Source organism: Tinamus guttatus, unplaced genomic scaffold (genome assembly GCF_059628265.1).
Source record: "Tinamus guttatus ecotype Peru unplaced genomic scaffold, ASM5962826v1 Tinamus_guttatus_pri_ptg000151l, whole genome shotgun sequence".
Lineage (NCBI taxonomy): Eukaryota > Metazoa > Chordata > Aves > Tinamiformes > Tinamidae > Tinamus > Tinamus guttatus.
The window spans coordinates 23,857-40,701 of NW_028288685.1; the positions used below are offsets into that span (position 1 = coordinate 23,857).

At 38.2% G+C, this 16,845-nt stretch overlaps 1 protein-coding gene across 1 annotated transcript in view; it reads left to right on the plus strand.

The window, feature by feature from the left end:
* Window positions 1-16,845, plus strand: part of LOC104570061 (contactin-associated protein-like 2) — a gene marked incomplete at its 5' end in the record, with an annotated part of 102,264 nt that overhangs the window by 21,551 nt on the left and 63,868 nt on the right. Inside the window, 3 exons of the mRNA XM_088522390.1 lie at window positions 986-1,222; window positions 12,792-13,037; window positions 14,344-14,477. Coding sequence (XP_088378516.1) covers window positions 986-1,222; window positions 12,792-13,037; window positions 14,344-14,477 — 617 coding nt within the window. The remainder of the gene's footprint in view (window positions 1-985; window positions 1,223-12,791; window positions 13,038-14,343; window positions 14,478-16,845) is intronic.

The window sequence follows — 16,845 nt, forward strand, 5'->3', positions numbered from 1 at the left end:
AAGCCCTCTGCTGAGTATAGCATCCCCTTACCCCAGATTGTCCATTTAAGCCTAGATTGTCCATTTACCACCATTTGCTTTGGAGCATCCTGCTCTGTGTGTCTATAGTCCAATTCCCCACCAGTTAAATACCAGTTATGCTGAGGTGATTTTTCAGATCTCCTCAGGAAAAGGGGGGTCAACTCTGCAGCATCTGCAGTAGTGCAGTAACCATAGGGATGAGAGGAGGTGGAGGAGGAGAAGAATGACTCACTGTCATTTGCTCGTATTTTTTTAGTTTTTTGGTTTTTAATCGAGCCCCAAACAGTTATTTGCTATCCGAAACTACATTTTCAGCAGGTATTAACCAGGGAATAAATTAAAAAAAAATAAAAAAGGCAGTTATTAGTGAGTGCTAAGAAATGCCACCTCAACCCAAATTTTCAAATACAGTTCTTCAGTGTTATTTCCTTTGTCCCACTGAACACTATACCTGATGCTGTTTGGAAATGAGCATACATATTTCCTATTGCATCTTGAGAGTGAGGATTGAAATCTTTTACCCATTTCTCCATCTTAACTTGAGATATTTAGCATTACCTAAGGTATCATGACACTATTATTAGCATCCATTATCACTACTGTAACCATATGGAACATAAGACTATATCTTAGCTATGTATGCGAGTCTTTTGCTTTCGTTGTTTCTTTTGAAAATCTTGCAATTGAAAAGAAATTAAGTCTTCCAGCAAAGGACTGGAGTCTTCTGATGTAATCACCAAGGCACCTACCACATATACTTGTTTTGGTATGGTCTGAAAGCTTACATTTTTGTTTGCTTGCTTGTTTGCTTGCTTGCAGTTTCATTAAGACATGGCAATTCCTTGGCTTTTCAGAGAAGCCACTTCTTTCCAGCTGTCATCAGAAGCTTGGCAGGATCGTCCCCATAGAGCAAGAACAATAAAATCTGTGCAGCGTTGTCCCAGTGCTTTGCATTACCTTTCAGGTGCTGCCGGGGGCCAGCGAGGCTTTCTGGGGTGCATCCGTTCACTGAGGATGAATGGGGTGACGCTGGACCTGGAAGAGAGAGCAAAAATCACGCTGGGGGTGAAGCCTGGATGTTCTGGCCATTGCACAAGCTATGGGATGTACTGTGCAAATGGCGGCAAGTGCGTCGAGAAGTACAACGGCTACTCTTGTGACTGCTCTGGAACGGCCTACGATGGGCCGTTTTGCATCAAAGGTAAATGCCTCTGTGCAGGGGACATAGTATGAGAGGAGAAAAAGCACAGTAGAATCAGTGCTTCAGAGCTTATTAATTAAACGAGTAAATCCTGTTTAATACTTCTTACAGGCAAATCAAATTATACTCCCAGGGATTTATATGTGATGATTTAAAACCACGTCTCATTAGTGATAATGTGTGTTACCTATTTAAATCAAAGAACACAACAAAATTAATCAGGAATGCCTGTACTCATAAGTGTTGTATCCCACAGTTCTGAGCTATGGAATAATAAATTCCTACTAGCATAACATGATGTTTATTCCTTTAGTCAAATATGAATTTAAACAAAAGCTATCTAATGTGATTTAGAAATGTACTCAGAGATAAATAAGTATGAAATTTGGGTTGAATACTTCATAAATGGGTGGGGACGCAGCATTTGGATTCAGATTTTTTTCTATTCGTAGCCAGACAATGTCCTTCAGTGGTTCAGACTGGGCTAGAGACTGAACTTGGCAGGTTAAGAGTAGGTATAGAGCTCTCACATCCATGCTTAGTCCTTGGGAAATGACAAAATCGTGCACTGAATTGTCAAAAGCAATGATTGTTAAGAAGCTGTTTTATTATTGACACATATGCCTATGTGAGGGAGAGAGACAGGAAGGACAGAGAGCTCTTACATGCTAGAAAAAAGTATGGATTAAGATGCTTTTTTATTTCTGTGTGGTTTTGTTTATTTTGACTGAAAAGATTGTAACAGAATAAGTAATAATGGGAAATACAATTTCCCAAATGCTTGCACAGTTTGAAGATTTTGCAGCCATTTGTTTCCTTTGCATTTCATGGGATATTCCCATTATATTCTCCTAATTTTCTTTTCAGCACTTCAAAGGAATTCATCCTATTTTTCTGAGGTGCTAGTATTTCTCCCTAGCTTTCTTTCACTGTGTTCTTATTGACATATAAAATCATCCAGTCTCTTGCTTTTCCTAGGCATTTCCAAAAGCTGTCTTGCAGGGTTATAATCCTACAGTTTCAGGAAAAAAAAAAAAAAAAAAGTGAATATTTCTGTCATAAATACTTGTGACATTAAAGGAACTTCTAGTTTCATGAACTGCTCTTCTTCTGTTTTTAAGCTACCCACCATACCAGGTCTCCTGCTGGCAACTTGAGTCATCAGTGACCAAATACTCTTAATCAATTCATCATGCCAGTAGGGAAAAGCTCCTCTCCTTTGGCATTCTGCTTCCCAGCAACTTTACAACTTCTCGTCTTTTCAAAGACATGTTTGGAGGGTTAGTTTAAAAATACCCACACACTGCTCCCTTCCAGCCATACTTAGAAGAAACTAAGAACCAGTCATGTCTCCTCCTGTGCTTCAGCCTATATCCACCTTCATTTCATTCTATCATCAGCTTTGCCCATGGTGTAAATAGCTCATACATCAGAAATGCCTCTTTTCTTACATAGGAACAGCTTCTTCTGAAAGCTAAAAAGTCTTTTTTTTCACATCCCTAGATATTCTGATGAATTATATTTTATAAATGCCAATAAATGTGATATGTTTTGAGTGTAGCTGAAGGGTGTGACTCCTGCTCTGCTTAGTGACTTCCACTGTGCTTGCATGTGAGAATTTCATCAAGTTTCAATATGCTATGTTGATTCGAAGACAAACGTAGAACGTGTCCATCGCCTCCGTAACTGTAACTCTTGGGAATTTGAATATAGTAATCCTGGTTAATTTAGCAAATGCTCTAAAGACTTTGTTACGAGCTGGGGAAGAGTGGTAGTACACGTTTAGTGTTACTGTTCTCCAGTGCAGTTACATCTAGGGGAAATCCATTTGGGCAGAAACTGTGTCAGTCTCTTACATATGATGTGTATTGGCTCAAAAGAAAAAAAAATGCTACAATACTCAGTGGCTTTATTTTTTATATTTTAGTCTGTGTTATTGAAATTGACCATATGTTTTTTTCTTATGTTTTTCTGATTTTCATAAGAATAGGAAAACCCCAAACTAATCCCCTAAACAAAAATAGCTGTAAGCTAAATGTTTTATTTTTTCAGGTTGTGAATATGACAGGATTAAAAGCACCATGAGGTGAATGCCCAAGAACCCCCATGTCAGTTTTCTGTGGGTGACTTCATGGGGCATCTCTGGAAAAATAACCAGGTGGCAACAGAATAAAAGTAAAAGGATAAATTAAACACAAAAAAAGGCAGTGTTTGGAGCATTCCATGATCAAAGTAATTATAAGAACCTCTGAAATAAATGGTGCTGATAATTAGATCTTTAAAACAATTCCTTTTCAAGCCCATTAAATTTTATATTTTAAATTTAACTCACATTTAGCCTTTTAAATTCAGTAAACCACTGAAACATCTTGCAAATGTTGCTGAACTTCTGAAATTGTTGATGAAGAGGATCTTACCTTTTATTTTGCATAATAGTTCCTGGAATCTTACAGCATAAGCCCCTAGTCCATAAGGCAAGACTGAATATCTTTATTAGACACCAAGAGAAAATATGGATTAGTAATTGACAGTCACAATAAATACTGACAAAACTGAAGAATTTATTTTACAAAATTTGTTGGCAAAGAAATTTGTTATATCTTTCACATCACATACCACTTCAAATATAGGTGTAGCTGTATATCAAATTTTCCTAAATGATATTTTTTCACATGTGCATGAAAGTATCCCAAATTTGTTATTTTTATTTTTTTATTAATGCTTTGATATTTTTCCCCATTCAAAAAGTATTGAGATAAAGTATTTTTGAAGAATATGTTCTCTATTTTCAAGCAATTCTATTCCTTAAAGAAGGAGCATAGTTGAATATTACTGTGTCATTTGTTTTTTACTCATATCACATATGCCTTTGGATACTGTGATGTTTACTGAGTGGAATGGTGATTGCAAATATGTTTTCCATAGCTAGTGATGTTTTGTGATATCCATATCAGGTCCCAGAATCCCCAGTTGGCATTACAGGGCACCACTCATGTCCAGTGCAGTTTTTTTTTGTATTTGTGAAAATAAAGAGGCAGGCTCCAGCAGTGACTGCAAAGCAGCAGGGTGTTGCAGGGAGATGCCTCCTGGGTGGCCAGGCCTCCTTAGGGCAGACCTCACAGATCATGGGGCTCTCAGGGACCTCTTGAGGGAATGCAGGTGGAGTCTAATTCACAATAAACAGGACTATTTTGCTTTGTTGCCTGTGCTCGAAATTCACTTCAGCTGTCACGGAATAACATGATTAATGCTTTGCACTAGGATTTGGGTTTGTTACTTTTATTCTTCTGAGTAAATTTCTATCCTGAGTGGGTGTGTTTGTTTGATGGTCAATAGAACCAGACTTTGTAAATTATCACACTGCAATCAATGAGATGTTTCAAGACAAATACAATATTCAGCAGGAAGGAAGGGTGGTATAAAATATCGCCTCTGATTGTACCACAGTCTTGTCCTCCTGTTGCATTTAATTTGCCATAGAAAGCTTTTTTTAGCCAAAAATTTTCTGAGAATAGTTGTCACATGACTAGTTCCATGCATGGCATGATCAACGTTTGGAGGTTGATTCCACAGAGGTAACATAGAGTTAAGTGCTAACAGAAAAAGCGATAGGAAAAATCTAAGCAATTATCATTGCTATCAGGAAATCAGCCTACAATCTTTTGTAAATAATCAACACGTCTCAGAATAAAAACAGAACTTGCATAATGTGGATTTTTTCTAATAACACCTATCCTTAGAATGAATTGATGAATGACAAGAACCTGAATTGACAAGAAACTGTGTTGTCTCCAGCCTGATTAGCAGGAGAGACTTGATTAATGTGGTAGCCAGAAAATTGCACTATTTTTTTGCAAGGACAAAGTGAGAGAATGCAGCCTGGCATGTATTTTTATTTTGTTTTTGTTTTGTGTTTGGGGCATATGCAATTGACTTCAATTCTCCTTTCACTGTTCTGAGAAATTGTTATGAGGAATGGAGCAATCTTTCTGCAGCCCTGCAGATTGCTTTCTGACCTTTCCCTGTCCTTTGCTTAATCATATATTCTCTCTCTTTTTTTCCCCACATCTGTCCTCCTATCACCATAAAAGCATTTTGGAGAAAATAATTAATTTTCTTTTCTTTTAGAAAACAAACCTTCTCTTTACTTTACACAAAAAATAGTAAGGCTCAAATGGAGGCATGGGTTATGCCAAGCAAGAGGCAGCACTGTAATGTGGGGGCTTCCCTGGGGAGATAGAATTCCTCCTTTGGGCATTAAGGATCAGCTTTAGGAATGGGAAATGCCCACCATCAAGACAGCTTAGCAAAAAAAGAAAAAAAGAAGAAAACATTAAGTAGTTGGTGTTTGACTCAAATGCCTTTAGGTGTTCTGAAAGGGTACATTTGAAGTTTCTCAGTTTCTAAGCAGTTGCTCGATTTTTGTGAGCAGACGTGGAGTGGAAGAGCACAGCATATATACACTTTTTTCACTAGCTCCTTATGCAAACCTTATGCTATGCCCAAACTGAACGCCTTCAATGTCTGTATTTATATTTGCTTGAACCCTGAAAGCACTTCAAATAACCTTGTCACAGACAAATTTCCATTCTCTCTCCCTACCATCACAACCTTAAAGAGGGAAATGAGCCTTTAATTTGGCTGAATGCCTACTAAAACGATGACCAGGTGTGCCTTCTCTGAACCCTTCCACAGAATCTCACAGCCTGCCACTTGATCATCTTCAAATTCTGCTCTGGTTACCCCCATTCAATTCCCTTTAATTTACTGATTGCAAAAACATTTCATTTCTTTGCTCTAAGTAAGTGGAGGTGATTTAAGGTAATCAATTTCATTTTTCATTGCTCACACCCCAAGAACCATCTTCCCTCTGCCTCTGGACTGAAAGAAAAAATGCTGTACACAACATGATCATGGTCTGATAATCAAAGGCTGTATAAGAAATTTTATTTGGGTTAGGAAAGTTGGAATCCCAGGTTAGGGAGTCTAATACTCCCTAGACTGAACCCTGCAGAGGGTCAAGCTTTTCTACCTGTGGATCAGGCTTCAGGACTGGGATCCCAGCCTCTGCTGAAAATAAACAACTACTTGATATCTACTAAGCATAGATATTTACACACTGAAAAAAAAAATATTCTACAGAACTATCCCGTTCTTCTGTCCTGTCAATACTGCCTTATTAAATATGCACTGCTTGTGCTTCACTACTTTGAAAATGGCATTTCACTTAAGTTGCAAGTGGTTTTTTTTATTGGAAAAATAATTTTCATTTTGCTTTTATACTAAAAAACACCTTCCCTACACTATTTACAGATCTCAAAGAGAAAGAACCATATTGTAAACTGAACTTCCTGGTCTATCATCAATCCATAATACAGTTCTAATAAAGTGCAGAGTTTTCTTACTCTGTATACAGAAATGCAAAAAATAACTTTAAAAAAACTTGGCTCAGAAAATGTGATAAGCTTTCAATTTCTTTGTTAGCTAACTATAATAGGCCTGCTCTCATGTCATATGCACTGAATACAGATGTTTTTTGAAAGATGAACAGATAATCCCATCAAAACTGCTGGCTGCTGAATGCCTAAGGGAAGTGCACAAGGAAATGCCAGATACAAAGTTTGTACAAGGATACCTGCATGGAATATTTATACTCTGGTGTGCTATTGAAATAGTGTTGGAATCTTGCAAGTTGGCAAGGTATTTTTCCTCACAATAAGTCTGTGGTACAATAAAATGTTGCCATTATGGTAATATAGAAAGCGAACGAGATAGAGGGAACTGCTCACTTTTGGAGTGGATGCCTGTGGTACAGGAAGGTGTTGAAGACAGGTCTCCCCACTCAAAATTGTTACTCAGAATACTGTGCAATCACTGAATGCCAGTCTCCAATATTTCTCAAAAGAGTCTTGCAAAACTGTGAATTTTCCTCAGGGTTTATCTGGAAAGCACCTCCAAGGACCTGTTGGAAACCATGAAACCTGGTCTGATGCATTTTTGACATTACAGTTTTCTTCATCCATATAATTTCTGTGATGGGGTGTTTTAACCATTATGGATATTGTCATTAAAAGGGAACTGAATTTTCATTTAGATTCAGCAAAGAATACACAGAACAGGCTGCTGTGCCCTTTCTCTAAGCCTGCTGCTCATACATCAGTTCATACTGCTGTAGCTATAAATTACATATATCCATAGTGACTTCACATCAGTGCAGAATGAGCCACAACTAAGATTTGAAAGACATTGCTAGGCTTTTCACTAGTATATGGATAGAACAAGGCAGGATAAAAGACACTTCTATATGCATGTAAACATATATATATTTATAAAAGGCTATTATAGGAGGTTATCTCCCTAGGCTCCCTATATAGGCAATGGAGGTACAAATACTGGTTCCTGCAGAAGAGACTCAAAGCTTAGCCTCACCTAGGTACAATGAATTGCTTCCTGGACAAATCTGCCTTTCGGCAGATCGGCCACTGATAGGACTAGAGGAAATGGCTGGAAACTGAAACACCAAAAATTCCATAGGAACTTAAGGAAAAATTTCTTGACAGTGAGGGTGACAGAGCACTGGAACAGGCTGCCCAGAGAGGTTGTGGAGTCTCCTTCTCTGGAGATCTTCAACACCCGCTTGGATGCAGTCCTGTGCCACGTGCTCTAGGTGTCCCTGCGTATGCAGAGGGGTTGGACTAGATGATCTCTAGAGGTCCCTTCCAACCCTAAGCATTCTATGATTCTATGATTCTATGATTTTGGCATTGAGTAGGTTGGTCATAGGTTCAGTGATTCATACGGTGTAATCCCATTATCCATGGCACTCATCCAGTTCTTCTGAAGCGTTCAGTTCTTCAGCGTGTTCAGGTGCTATTAGTTTCAACAAGCAGTTACTGCATTTTGCTCTTCTACTCTACCTCAAAAATGGAACATGCATCAAAAACTATTATAGTGATGACAGCCCAAGTAATAGACTTGATGATGCACAAGACCTTTAAATCATAACTCCTCAGTTTCAGAAACTAAATATTGTAAGTTTGAGAGCAGAATAAATGTTCAGTGAGTTGATCATCTAAGCAATATACATTACTGTCTTCAGATCACTCAATAATAAATAAATTGAGTAAATTCTCAGCAGCTGTGGGATTCTGTCACTTGACTGATGTCCTATGGTCAGGATGTATCTCAGCAAATAGTCTGAATCTTTGTGACCACATCCTGGAAGTAGCTGCAATTTCCAGCAAATTTCTTAGGCACAGGCCAGACAAGCCAGTCTATATTCAATATTTATGGCCATATAAGAAATCAAAAAAGAAAAGAACAATGATGAATGGGGGCAGAGGTTTTGTTGCCTGGGCTGTCATTTCAGTCAGATTTGTGAAATGAAGAAAGAATCTTTCTCTGCTGCACTTTTCATTTGTGTCCTGGCCAGGCCTCACAGTCTTCAGAATTTTGTTACGAACTCCTGAGAGGGATTTTATCCCAGCACAATGTTATCTACCATTAATGAGACTGGTTTGAAGGCCTAGCCTGTAGGCCTTCATTTGTCCAATACAGTAATACCTTGGAAGTAACAAGCATTGTGTTTTCCTTCTTCCCAGATGAAAGGAGACACAGGCCAGATCTTGAATTTGCTTGGAAAAATGTACAATGAATGATTGTCAGACAGTGATGACCATGCTAGCACGGAAGACAAATTCCACCTTTTGAAGTGCCGTTCTTGAAAAGTTGCTATGTTGAAATGGCTTCTTCCTGTAGCTCCACAGACCTACTGCTTCTTTATTTTTTAGGAGTCATATCCTGTACTGTGTCACGACAACAGAAGGGTGCAGTTTTTCCTCTCCTCATTAACAGCACAGAGCCTATTCAGTCCTAGTAGAGAGCACTGACTTCTACGTCTTTTATGTGTGTCTCCGGACAGAAAATTTTTACAAAACCACATTCAGCCAAACCTCTGCCTTGTCACTCCTGGCAATGTTTTTCACAGGTGAAAAAAAAAAAGTAATGGAGAAATCAGTTATGCATGTGACTGAGTGCAGGCTAGCAGAGTCATTATAGCTACCCAAGGAGAAGAGACACTGACATTTCGCTGATGTCAAGCAGCAGCAAAGGAGATTCAGGCACCTACTTGTATTTTCTTAAGTCTACAACACTCCTGCAGAAATGTCATGGTATTGTTTAATTTCTTATACTTTGCCTCCAGTGGAGTTTTTGGAAAAAGTGGGTTTTGTTGCTATTTGACTTTTTCCTCCAGCCATTCAACACTCCTAGTCCAAGACATAATGAGAGTGTATAAAAGTAGCAGAGTGGGAAAGGGAGATTGAAGAGCTGACTGATGCAATCTAACTCTCCAAATCGATTTTTTCAGTTGTAGGTGCATTTTGTTATGTGTATGTTAAGTTTTGGATCTGCTTTTGATTCATCACTCATCAAATTGAAACCAGATAGATTTGTAAAATATGTACAGTTCATACTGGGGATATATCTTGCTTGCAAAAATTGTTCTAATGATCCACAAATCCTATTCTGGGTTTCTCTACAAAGCTAATCTAACCTTTTTGTACTTGCAAAGGCTGTCAACAGAGTATGACCACCCTGCATATTGGTTTAGAAATATGTGCTGCCATCCAAAGAAAACAAATTTGCTACCCTCACATTCATTTCTTCAAGGCTTTTGTCTCAAAAGCGCACTTTGCAGAGGAACCCTTTACTATGCCTCATCTCCTTAATCTCTTCTCTTCACATATCTTATTTGAAATACTCCCAAAGAAAGCAGAGGGTGGTATGTGGAAACCTGCTCCTCATATCAGCAACAGCACTTCTGCTTCATTTTAGCATTCATTTTGTACAAATGTTTTCAGCAGCTTGAATGGTTTGCTGAATGAAGGATTTTGATATTCCATCTAGCAGTTTCACAAAGATGATATTTTTTGGCCTCCAAGTGGGTAATTTCTTCACTGATCACCCCTCAGTTCAGAATAGAAAAGATTATCTTTTAGCTATTTCTAAAATTTTCTAATATTTCTAATATTTACCAGAGTCCACTCTTTGTGTGCTGCTGAATACCATATAGTCCTGCTCCAGGAGGAAGTTAAGCATGAACTTAACAACTTTGCTGAGCTGAAACTTGAGGGGATTCAGTATCTTGCTGATGAAAGCCTCATATATTCACCCAACCAAAGTGAACTGTGTCCTTGTTCTTAAAAGAAGTGAAGCACACATGAGGAAGATTTTAAGGCTCATTGCAATAGCTTGTACACTTGTAATAGCACAGCTCTTCCGGAAATTACTTTCTTGACATAAATCAAGTTAAACTTACAGAACATTCTTTGCTCTGCTGTGAAATCTTTATGGAAAAAAAACAAATCTCACTACTTCAGACAGGGCTATTTACTTAAAGCTTTCTTTGTAGTAATAAACATTTAAGTAGTGATTAATAACATCTATAGCTGTGGGAAATGTGTCCCACTCTTGCTCACTCAGCCCCAGAGCAGAGCTCAGGTAGGCGCTGAAATTTCCAGTAGTTTCAGCATGAGAGGCAATGAGCGAGTGTAACAGCCATCAGTCCCATAGATCGCTTCCTAAAATGCAAGGCACAGAGAATAAGCTGGAGGGGGAAGTATTCAAATGTAATTTGGCTTTGGTCATAAGTGGCCTGCAGTGTCAGGCACTTCCTGGACCTCCTCTACTGGTTCAGCAACACTATACTATACTATATCTGCCAGAGCATCTGCTTTTATGTGTCTGTTTTTTTTTTTTTTTTTTTTTTTCAAAATAAAGCTATAAGCAGAGGTTGAAGAAGAAGTTGTTAATGGTCATAAATATTTTTAAGCCAATCTTGCAAATATTTAGAGCTGCATTTTTTAGTGTTACTGCTTACCTTCAACGCTGCTCCTAATAGCAGAAAGCATCAAAGTTTTGAAGAAATATTTTCAGGAGAGAACCCTTAACTTTTAATCCAGGAATACTGAAGTGGGTCTACTGCAAAATACAGCTGTTAAACTGAATTACCTGTCCCATAACTCTTTCAAGGTGATTTAAGATACCTCCTATAAAATGACAGTGATAAATCTATCAGAACGATCAAATTATTTATCGAACCCTGGGTCTACAACACGAGTAGTTATTTTATGTGGCTGTGCAGTGACAATGACTATTATATTTTGAGTTTTGGAGAACTTTTCTGTAACAGGAAACCATACAAATTTTCCAACACTAGAGTTGGCAAAATTCTGAAAAGGAGCATCAGTAAAGTCTATGATAATACTACCGATCTTCTTATATTTTGTCTGCCCGACAACTCTGAATAAAGTCTGAAGACTCGTTTCTGACTTGCCTGTATTACTATACAGATCATAAAATCAACATTTTGCTTCATATGATTTGTGAGGAACCCTTTCTCAGAATTGTGTAAGGCACATGAAGAACCACAATGCAGAAGGAGCAAAAATGAGATTTCTGTTCTAATAAAGACCATGTGATGTCTTTTCAGGTTTAGATGAATAATTTGGTAGTAGTCTGTGTTGGCTTTGCATTTATAAATCACTTATAACGAGGTACTAAATGACAAAGGATTTTTTTTAAAATGATTGTCGACTCTAGGAACATTGGTTATAACCATTTTATAGATATTACTGACTTGCTATATTCGTACTATTTATTCGTTGTTCTGGATTATGAAATATTCTTTAAACATGCCTTCTTATTTACACTCACATGTAATTTAAAATTTTCTTTAATGAAAGAAAAGCCTATACAGCATTCCAGTATTACTAAATAATTACTGTCTTAGGAAAAGCAGGCCACTGATCGCTTAGAAGGCCGTATGCCACTAATGGTGTGCAGCTTTGTTTGTGATGGCCTTAGGAAGATGTAACAGTCACCTTTCACTGCAAGAAAATCAATTTTGTATTATGTGTTCAATGTTAAGAAGTAGGAAGGACTGCATTATTAGAAGTAATAGCAATGCTTTTTCGATTGAAAGTATTAATTCTGTCAAAAGTTGTTTTATTTTCCATCGAGAGTATTGAAACATGACATTTTATCTCAGAATGACTTGAAAAATTTAGACTCTTTAACAGCTCTAGGGAGTTATAGTTGAGCTATTGCTTGCCTTATTTTCCACCATGAGTCAACCTCCCTGTTTACCTCTGAAAAGCCATCCGACTTTTATGCAAGTCACTTGAAGTGTTGTACTAGCAATGGATAATTTTTTAGTGTTGCATCCAGTCCTATCTCAAATTTTTCACAGAAGACAACAAAGGAAGCACTGATTTATAGTCTGCCATGTTGGTATAAGACAAAAGGGGAGATTTCTGTGTGACCCAAAGGGAGCTCTCTCCATTGCTCTATGGATTCAGTTACCCATCAATAAAATGGAGATACTGCTTTTCATCCTCCCTGGAAAAATTGTGAGGCTCCAGACCTAAGTATTAGCAAAATACTTGAATAATGTAGCAGTAGAAACACATACAGATTAGTACTGCTCAAGTCCAGTAGTAATATGTTTTATCCAGAAGACATTCAAGCAAGTTCAATTTCTATTTTTTTTTCTCTCTTTATTTTGAAGATGTTGGGGCATTTTTTGAAGAGGGAATATGGCTTCGTTACAACTTCCACTCCCCAGGGACCAGCATGAAAGACTTAGTTAGCCGGACACTATTGAGTTCTGCAGACCATGAGACCACAGTGCCAGATCTCAGCTTGAATAAGGAAGAGCTCAGCTTCAGCTTCAGCACCACCAAGTCCCCTTGTGTCCTACTGTACGTCAGCTCCTACACCCAGGACTACATGGCAGTGCTTGTCAAGCCATCTGGTAAGCTACTGCTCTGGACTTTTTCTGTTAAAGGCTTTGCTGGTAATAACATTCAGCAAAGCTATGGGCTAAAGAGAAAATCTCTTCACCCTGGAGATGTGAAAGCAAAAATGCATTCTGTTTTACTGCATTTTTTGAACCATTCAGTTCAGTGCAGTTGACAAAACAGAAATTCTGGTGTAGTAATCAGATCCACAGAATGAACTAGTACTATGGAGAGAACAAGTGGGTGTATATATATAGAGAGGCATCTGAAATAAATAGTTCAAAATTACAGGTCTTGTGGCAATATCACAGTAATCAGTGGGAAGTGTTCAGTGTTTAGCTCTTCCAAAACTCTGCCTAATTAATGAGATGTTCAAAATATTGGGGTGGCATTGTGTTTAAGATCCCCAAATGGTCATGATGACTGAAGGTTGTTTTTGGCTTTCTGAGCATCAAAACCCCAAAATTCCAAATGGTGAGTTACTGTCTCATGAAAATCAAAGTTTAGATAATTTCCACTCCCACTGTGTTCTATGGGACAGGCTAGTGTGAGTATTCCTCATGCCACATAATGTTCTCCCTTCATGGGGGAGAAAGGGGGTATATGAAAGAAATTCTACATCAGACATCCAAACTACAATTTTACAGGTCTTGGAGTGTCTTTTGGTCAGAGTATTCCAGATTTTGAACAATAACTGGGTTTGCATTTCTCATTTCAAAAAGTGTGCTTTAAAGGCAATATTGAATTTTGCTATGAAAAACAGACACTTTGGGAAAACAGACACAGTTTTGTTTATAAAAACAAATGCCTGAAAGACTGTCATGAATATTGGTTAGCCACTTCTGACTAAACTTCTCTAACAATATAAGCTGTGATTTTCTTTTCATTGTATATTATCACATTTCTATAAAAATCCAGACAATCACCCATCAAAAACAATTAGTTTTGACAGGAAGAAAATCTCATGTGTGGATTGTAATGTCACTGCTAATTTGTTGTAATTCTAACTTTATTGTATACTTACCAATAGTTTAAAAAAGCTCATGTCTTGTGTCACTTTTAATTTTGAAGAATTTTGTTGAAGCAAGAGTAATAATCTCAACCACTCAGTGCTTCTGGATGTACTAAAATGTGTAACTTCTTAGACAAAACTTCTCACACAAATCTCTTCTTCACTAAATTCTCCTATTGCAGAGGCCACATCCAAGGTTGATTTAAATATAGAACAATAGCAGCCGTATGTGAAAATCAAGAGGGAAGATATCTGTTAAAAAAAAGATGCAGTTATCCTAAGGGTACTTTTCACATTTCTTTCACTAGGGACTTTACAAATTCGGTACAGCCTAGGAGGCACCAAAGACCCATATAACATTGATGTTGACCACAGAAACATGGCGAACGGGCAGCCTCACACTGTTAACATCACGCGGAATGGAAGGGACATAGTGCTCCAGGTAAGCGGATACCCAGGGCTTTTCTGGTGCCACCTGTGTTATTAGTAGCAGCTTGCAGTGCCTTGTATTTTGATGACCTTCTTCCCCTGAAGGGATCAGTGCAGTTTTAGAAGCAAGAAGATAGCTGGGATGCTGCTTGCAGATCATATTCCTAGTACAGGCTGTCGTCTCTCCCTGTGCTTTCAGGCTGCCTTGTTCTGAAAACTTCAGTCTTGTGTGACCAGAGCTGAGGTGGAAGCCAGGACTAACACAGGTGCTGTTGTAGATGCCTCAGGGCATCAGAGACATGTGGGCTGGTAGAGGTAGGTGACAAGGGACTTACTTAGGCTCAGCCGCCGTCACTGGAGCAGCAGCTGGGATACCCTACAGCATCTTAAATGGCCCTAGACCCCAGTGTATAGACAACTAACTGCCATGCTGCAGGTCTGGAGTCTGCAAATAGCATATCTTCAAATTTGAATCTACCCTGCAGTCCAGCATAATTAGAAGAAATTAGAATTGCTGCTCAAGCCTGCTAAGTTGAGCAGATGCTTAAGTGTTTGTGTGACAGGAGGCTTAAGAGAAGGAGTACTTCTGAAGGAAGACAGTTCTGTCCTACTTCGTTTTTGGTACAGCACTGGCAGAAACTCCATTTCTCTATCTCAGTTTACAAACCTTTGAAATAACATAATACTATCTATGTGATGAAGAGGGTCTCTGCAAGAAGCAATCAGTGTTTCCAGACAGCATCTCTCTGCGATCACTTCAGTGCTCTGTTTCTGTTCCCTGTTTGTCACGTCTGCAAACATGGAGATTGTGGCAGCATGTGAGTGAGTTTTGTTGGTGAGAGAGACAGGTGGATTTGGATGGATTGATCTGGATCTGGTCATAAGAAGCAAACCAAACCCAATAACAAACGAAGTATAAAAAGCAGAAATGTCCTTGGGAAAAAAGCCAAAAGGTTAAGGATAGTATCTGTCACAGTATTACCTACTTCAAGACTAAAATGGATGCCAGGCAGTTGTTTTTTCCTTCCAAAAGGAAACTTTATCCATGGATTACAGTGTCTAACTGAGAATTTCAGATTTCAGAATTAAGTTTTCAAAATGTCTGAAAATGTTTTCAAAAATTCTTAAAAATATATAGATAGGCGATTCGTGCCTTCTGGCAGGAAGGGTATTGTATTTTGATATATGCATTTTCTATGTAACATTTGGACATACTTCTCTCATATGAGTCCTATAGGCTCATATGTGGCATATTTAGACAGCTGTTAACTGCATAAATTATTTGTCAAAGGGATTAGGTCGGATATCTCACCCAGTTGGAAAATACCAACAGTCTTGTGTCAACTTACCAACACTCAGTGACAGACTTTTTTTTTCTCTTTTTTTTTTTCCTCCCGTGTTGGGAAGCTACCAGAGTCAGCTGCCTATCTAAGGCATTGAAAAGCCAGAGGCTTTTGGGTTAGTGTTTCTCAGAGAGGGTAAAAATTGCTTCATTCAGAACACAACTAGTTTAGGTAGACAGAAAGCATGCATTTTAGGCTTATTAAACTAGAGGGTCTCTGATGTACATACAAGGGTAGGGAAAGTAGATAGGTGAGGAAAATCCTTAAGTCCTACTATTGCTGTACCAAGGGAAAAAAAAAAAAAAAAAAGGATTTCTATGAAATGCTTTCTATTCTCCAAGAGGAAGTTGATTTTGTAACTTACATGGTTGTATTTTGTAAATAGGAGAGCTGAGAGGAACAGGGATGGATCTGTTCTGTAGATTGTTTGCTTGAAATTTAGTCCTGCTTTCAAAAGTAAACACTTTGTGATGTTTGAAGAAACAGCTGATATGTTAGAAATATAATTTTACTCAGTATCAGAGGACAACTCAAAAAGTATGAGTTTCCTCTTGAACATCTGAGTAATGAACATTTGTATAGACTTTTATTTCCTACTTACTTTTTCTCCAACCTGATGAGCATCTGGTTTGCTTGCTTTTAAGTAAGACAGCTTGCTTGCCAGGTGCTGTTGCTTGCACTTCCACATCTCCACGTGGCATAAAAATGTCACAAGAAGGGTTTAATTCTCATCAAAGCTTCTGTTCAAGAGCACTCAGTATTTCTGTGGTGTTAAGAGCTAGCTCATACCTAGAATACCTGTCTCTCTAACTTACTGTAATAACCCTGTAGTGCCAGAGAGATTTAAAAAATCTGCAGTCAGGCAATAAATTGTTACCATATGAACTGTGTGAATCTGATGTTTATCACAATTCTCAGGTGTTTCACTTCTGAAATGCAGTAAAAGATTCATTATGGGGACTCTGTGAGACCTCACCAGTGTTGTAGGACAGGAGACAATTGACTGCCTGCATAAAGTCTGTCCAATCAACCAGAACT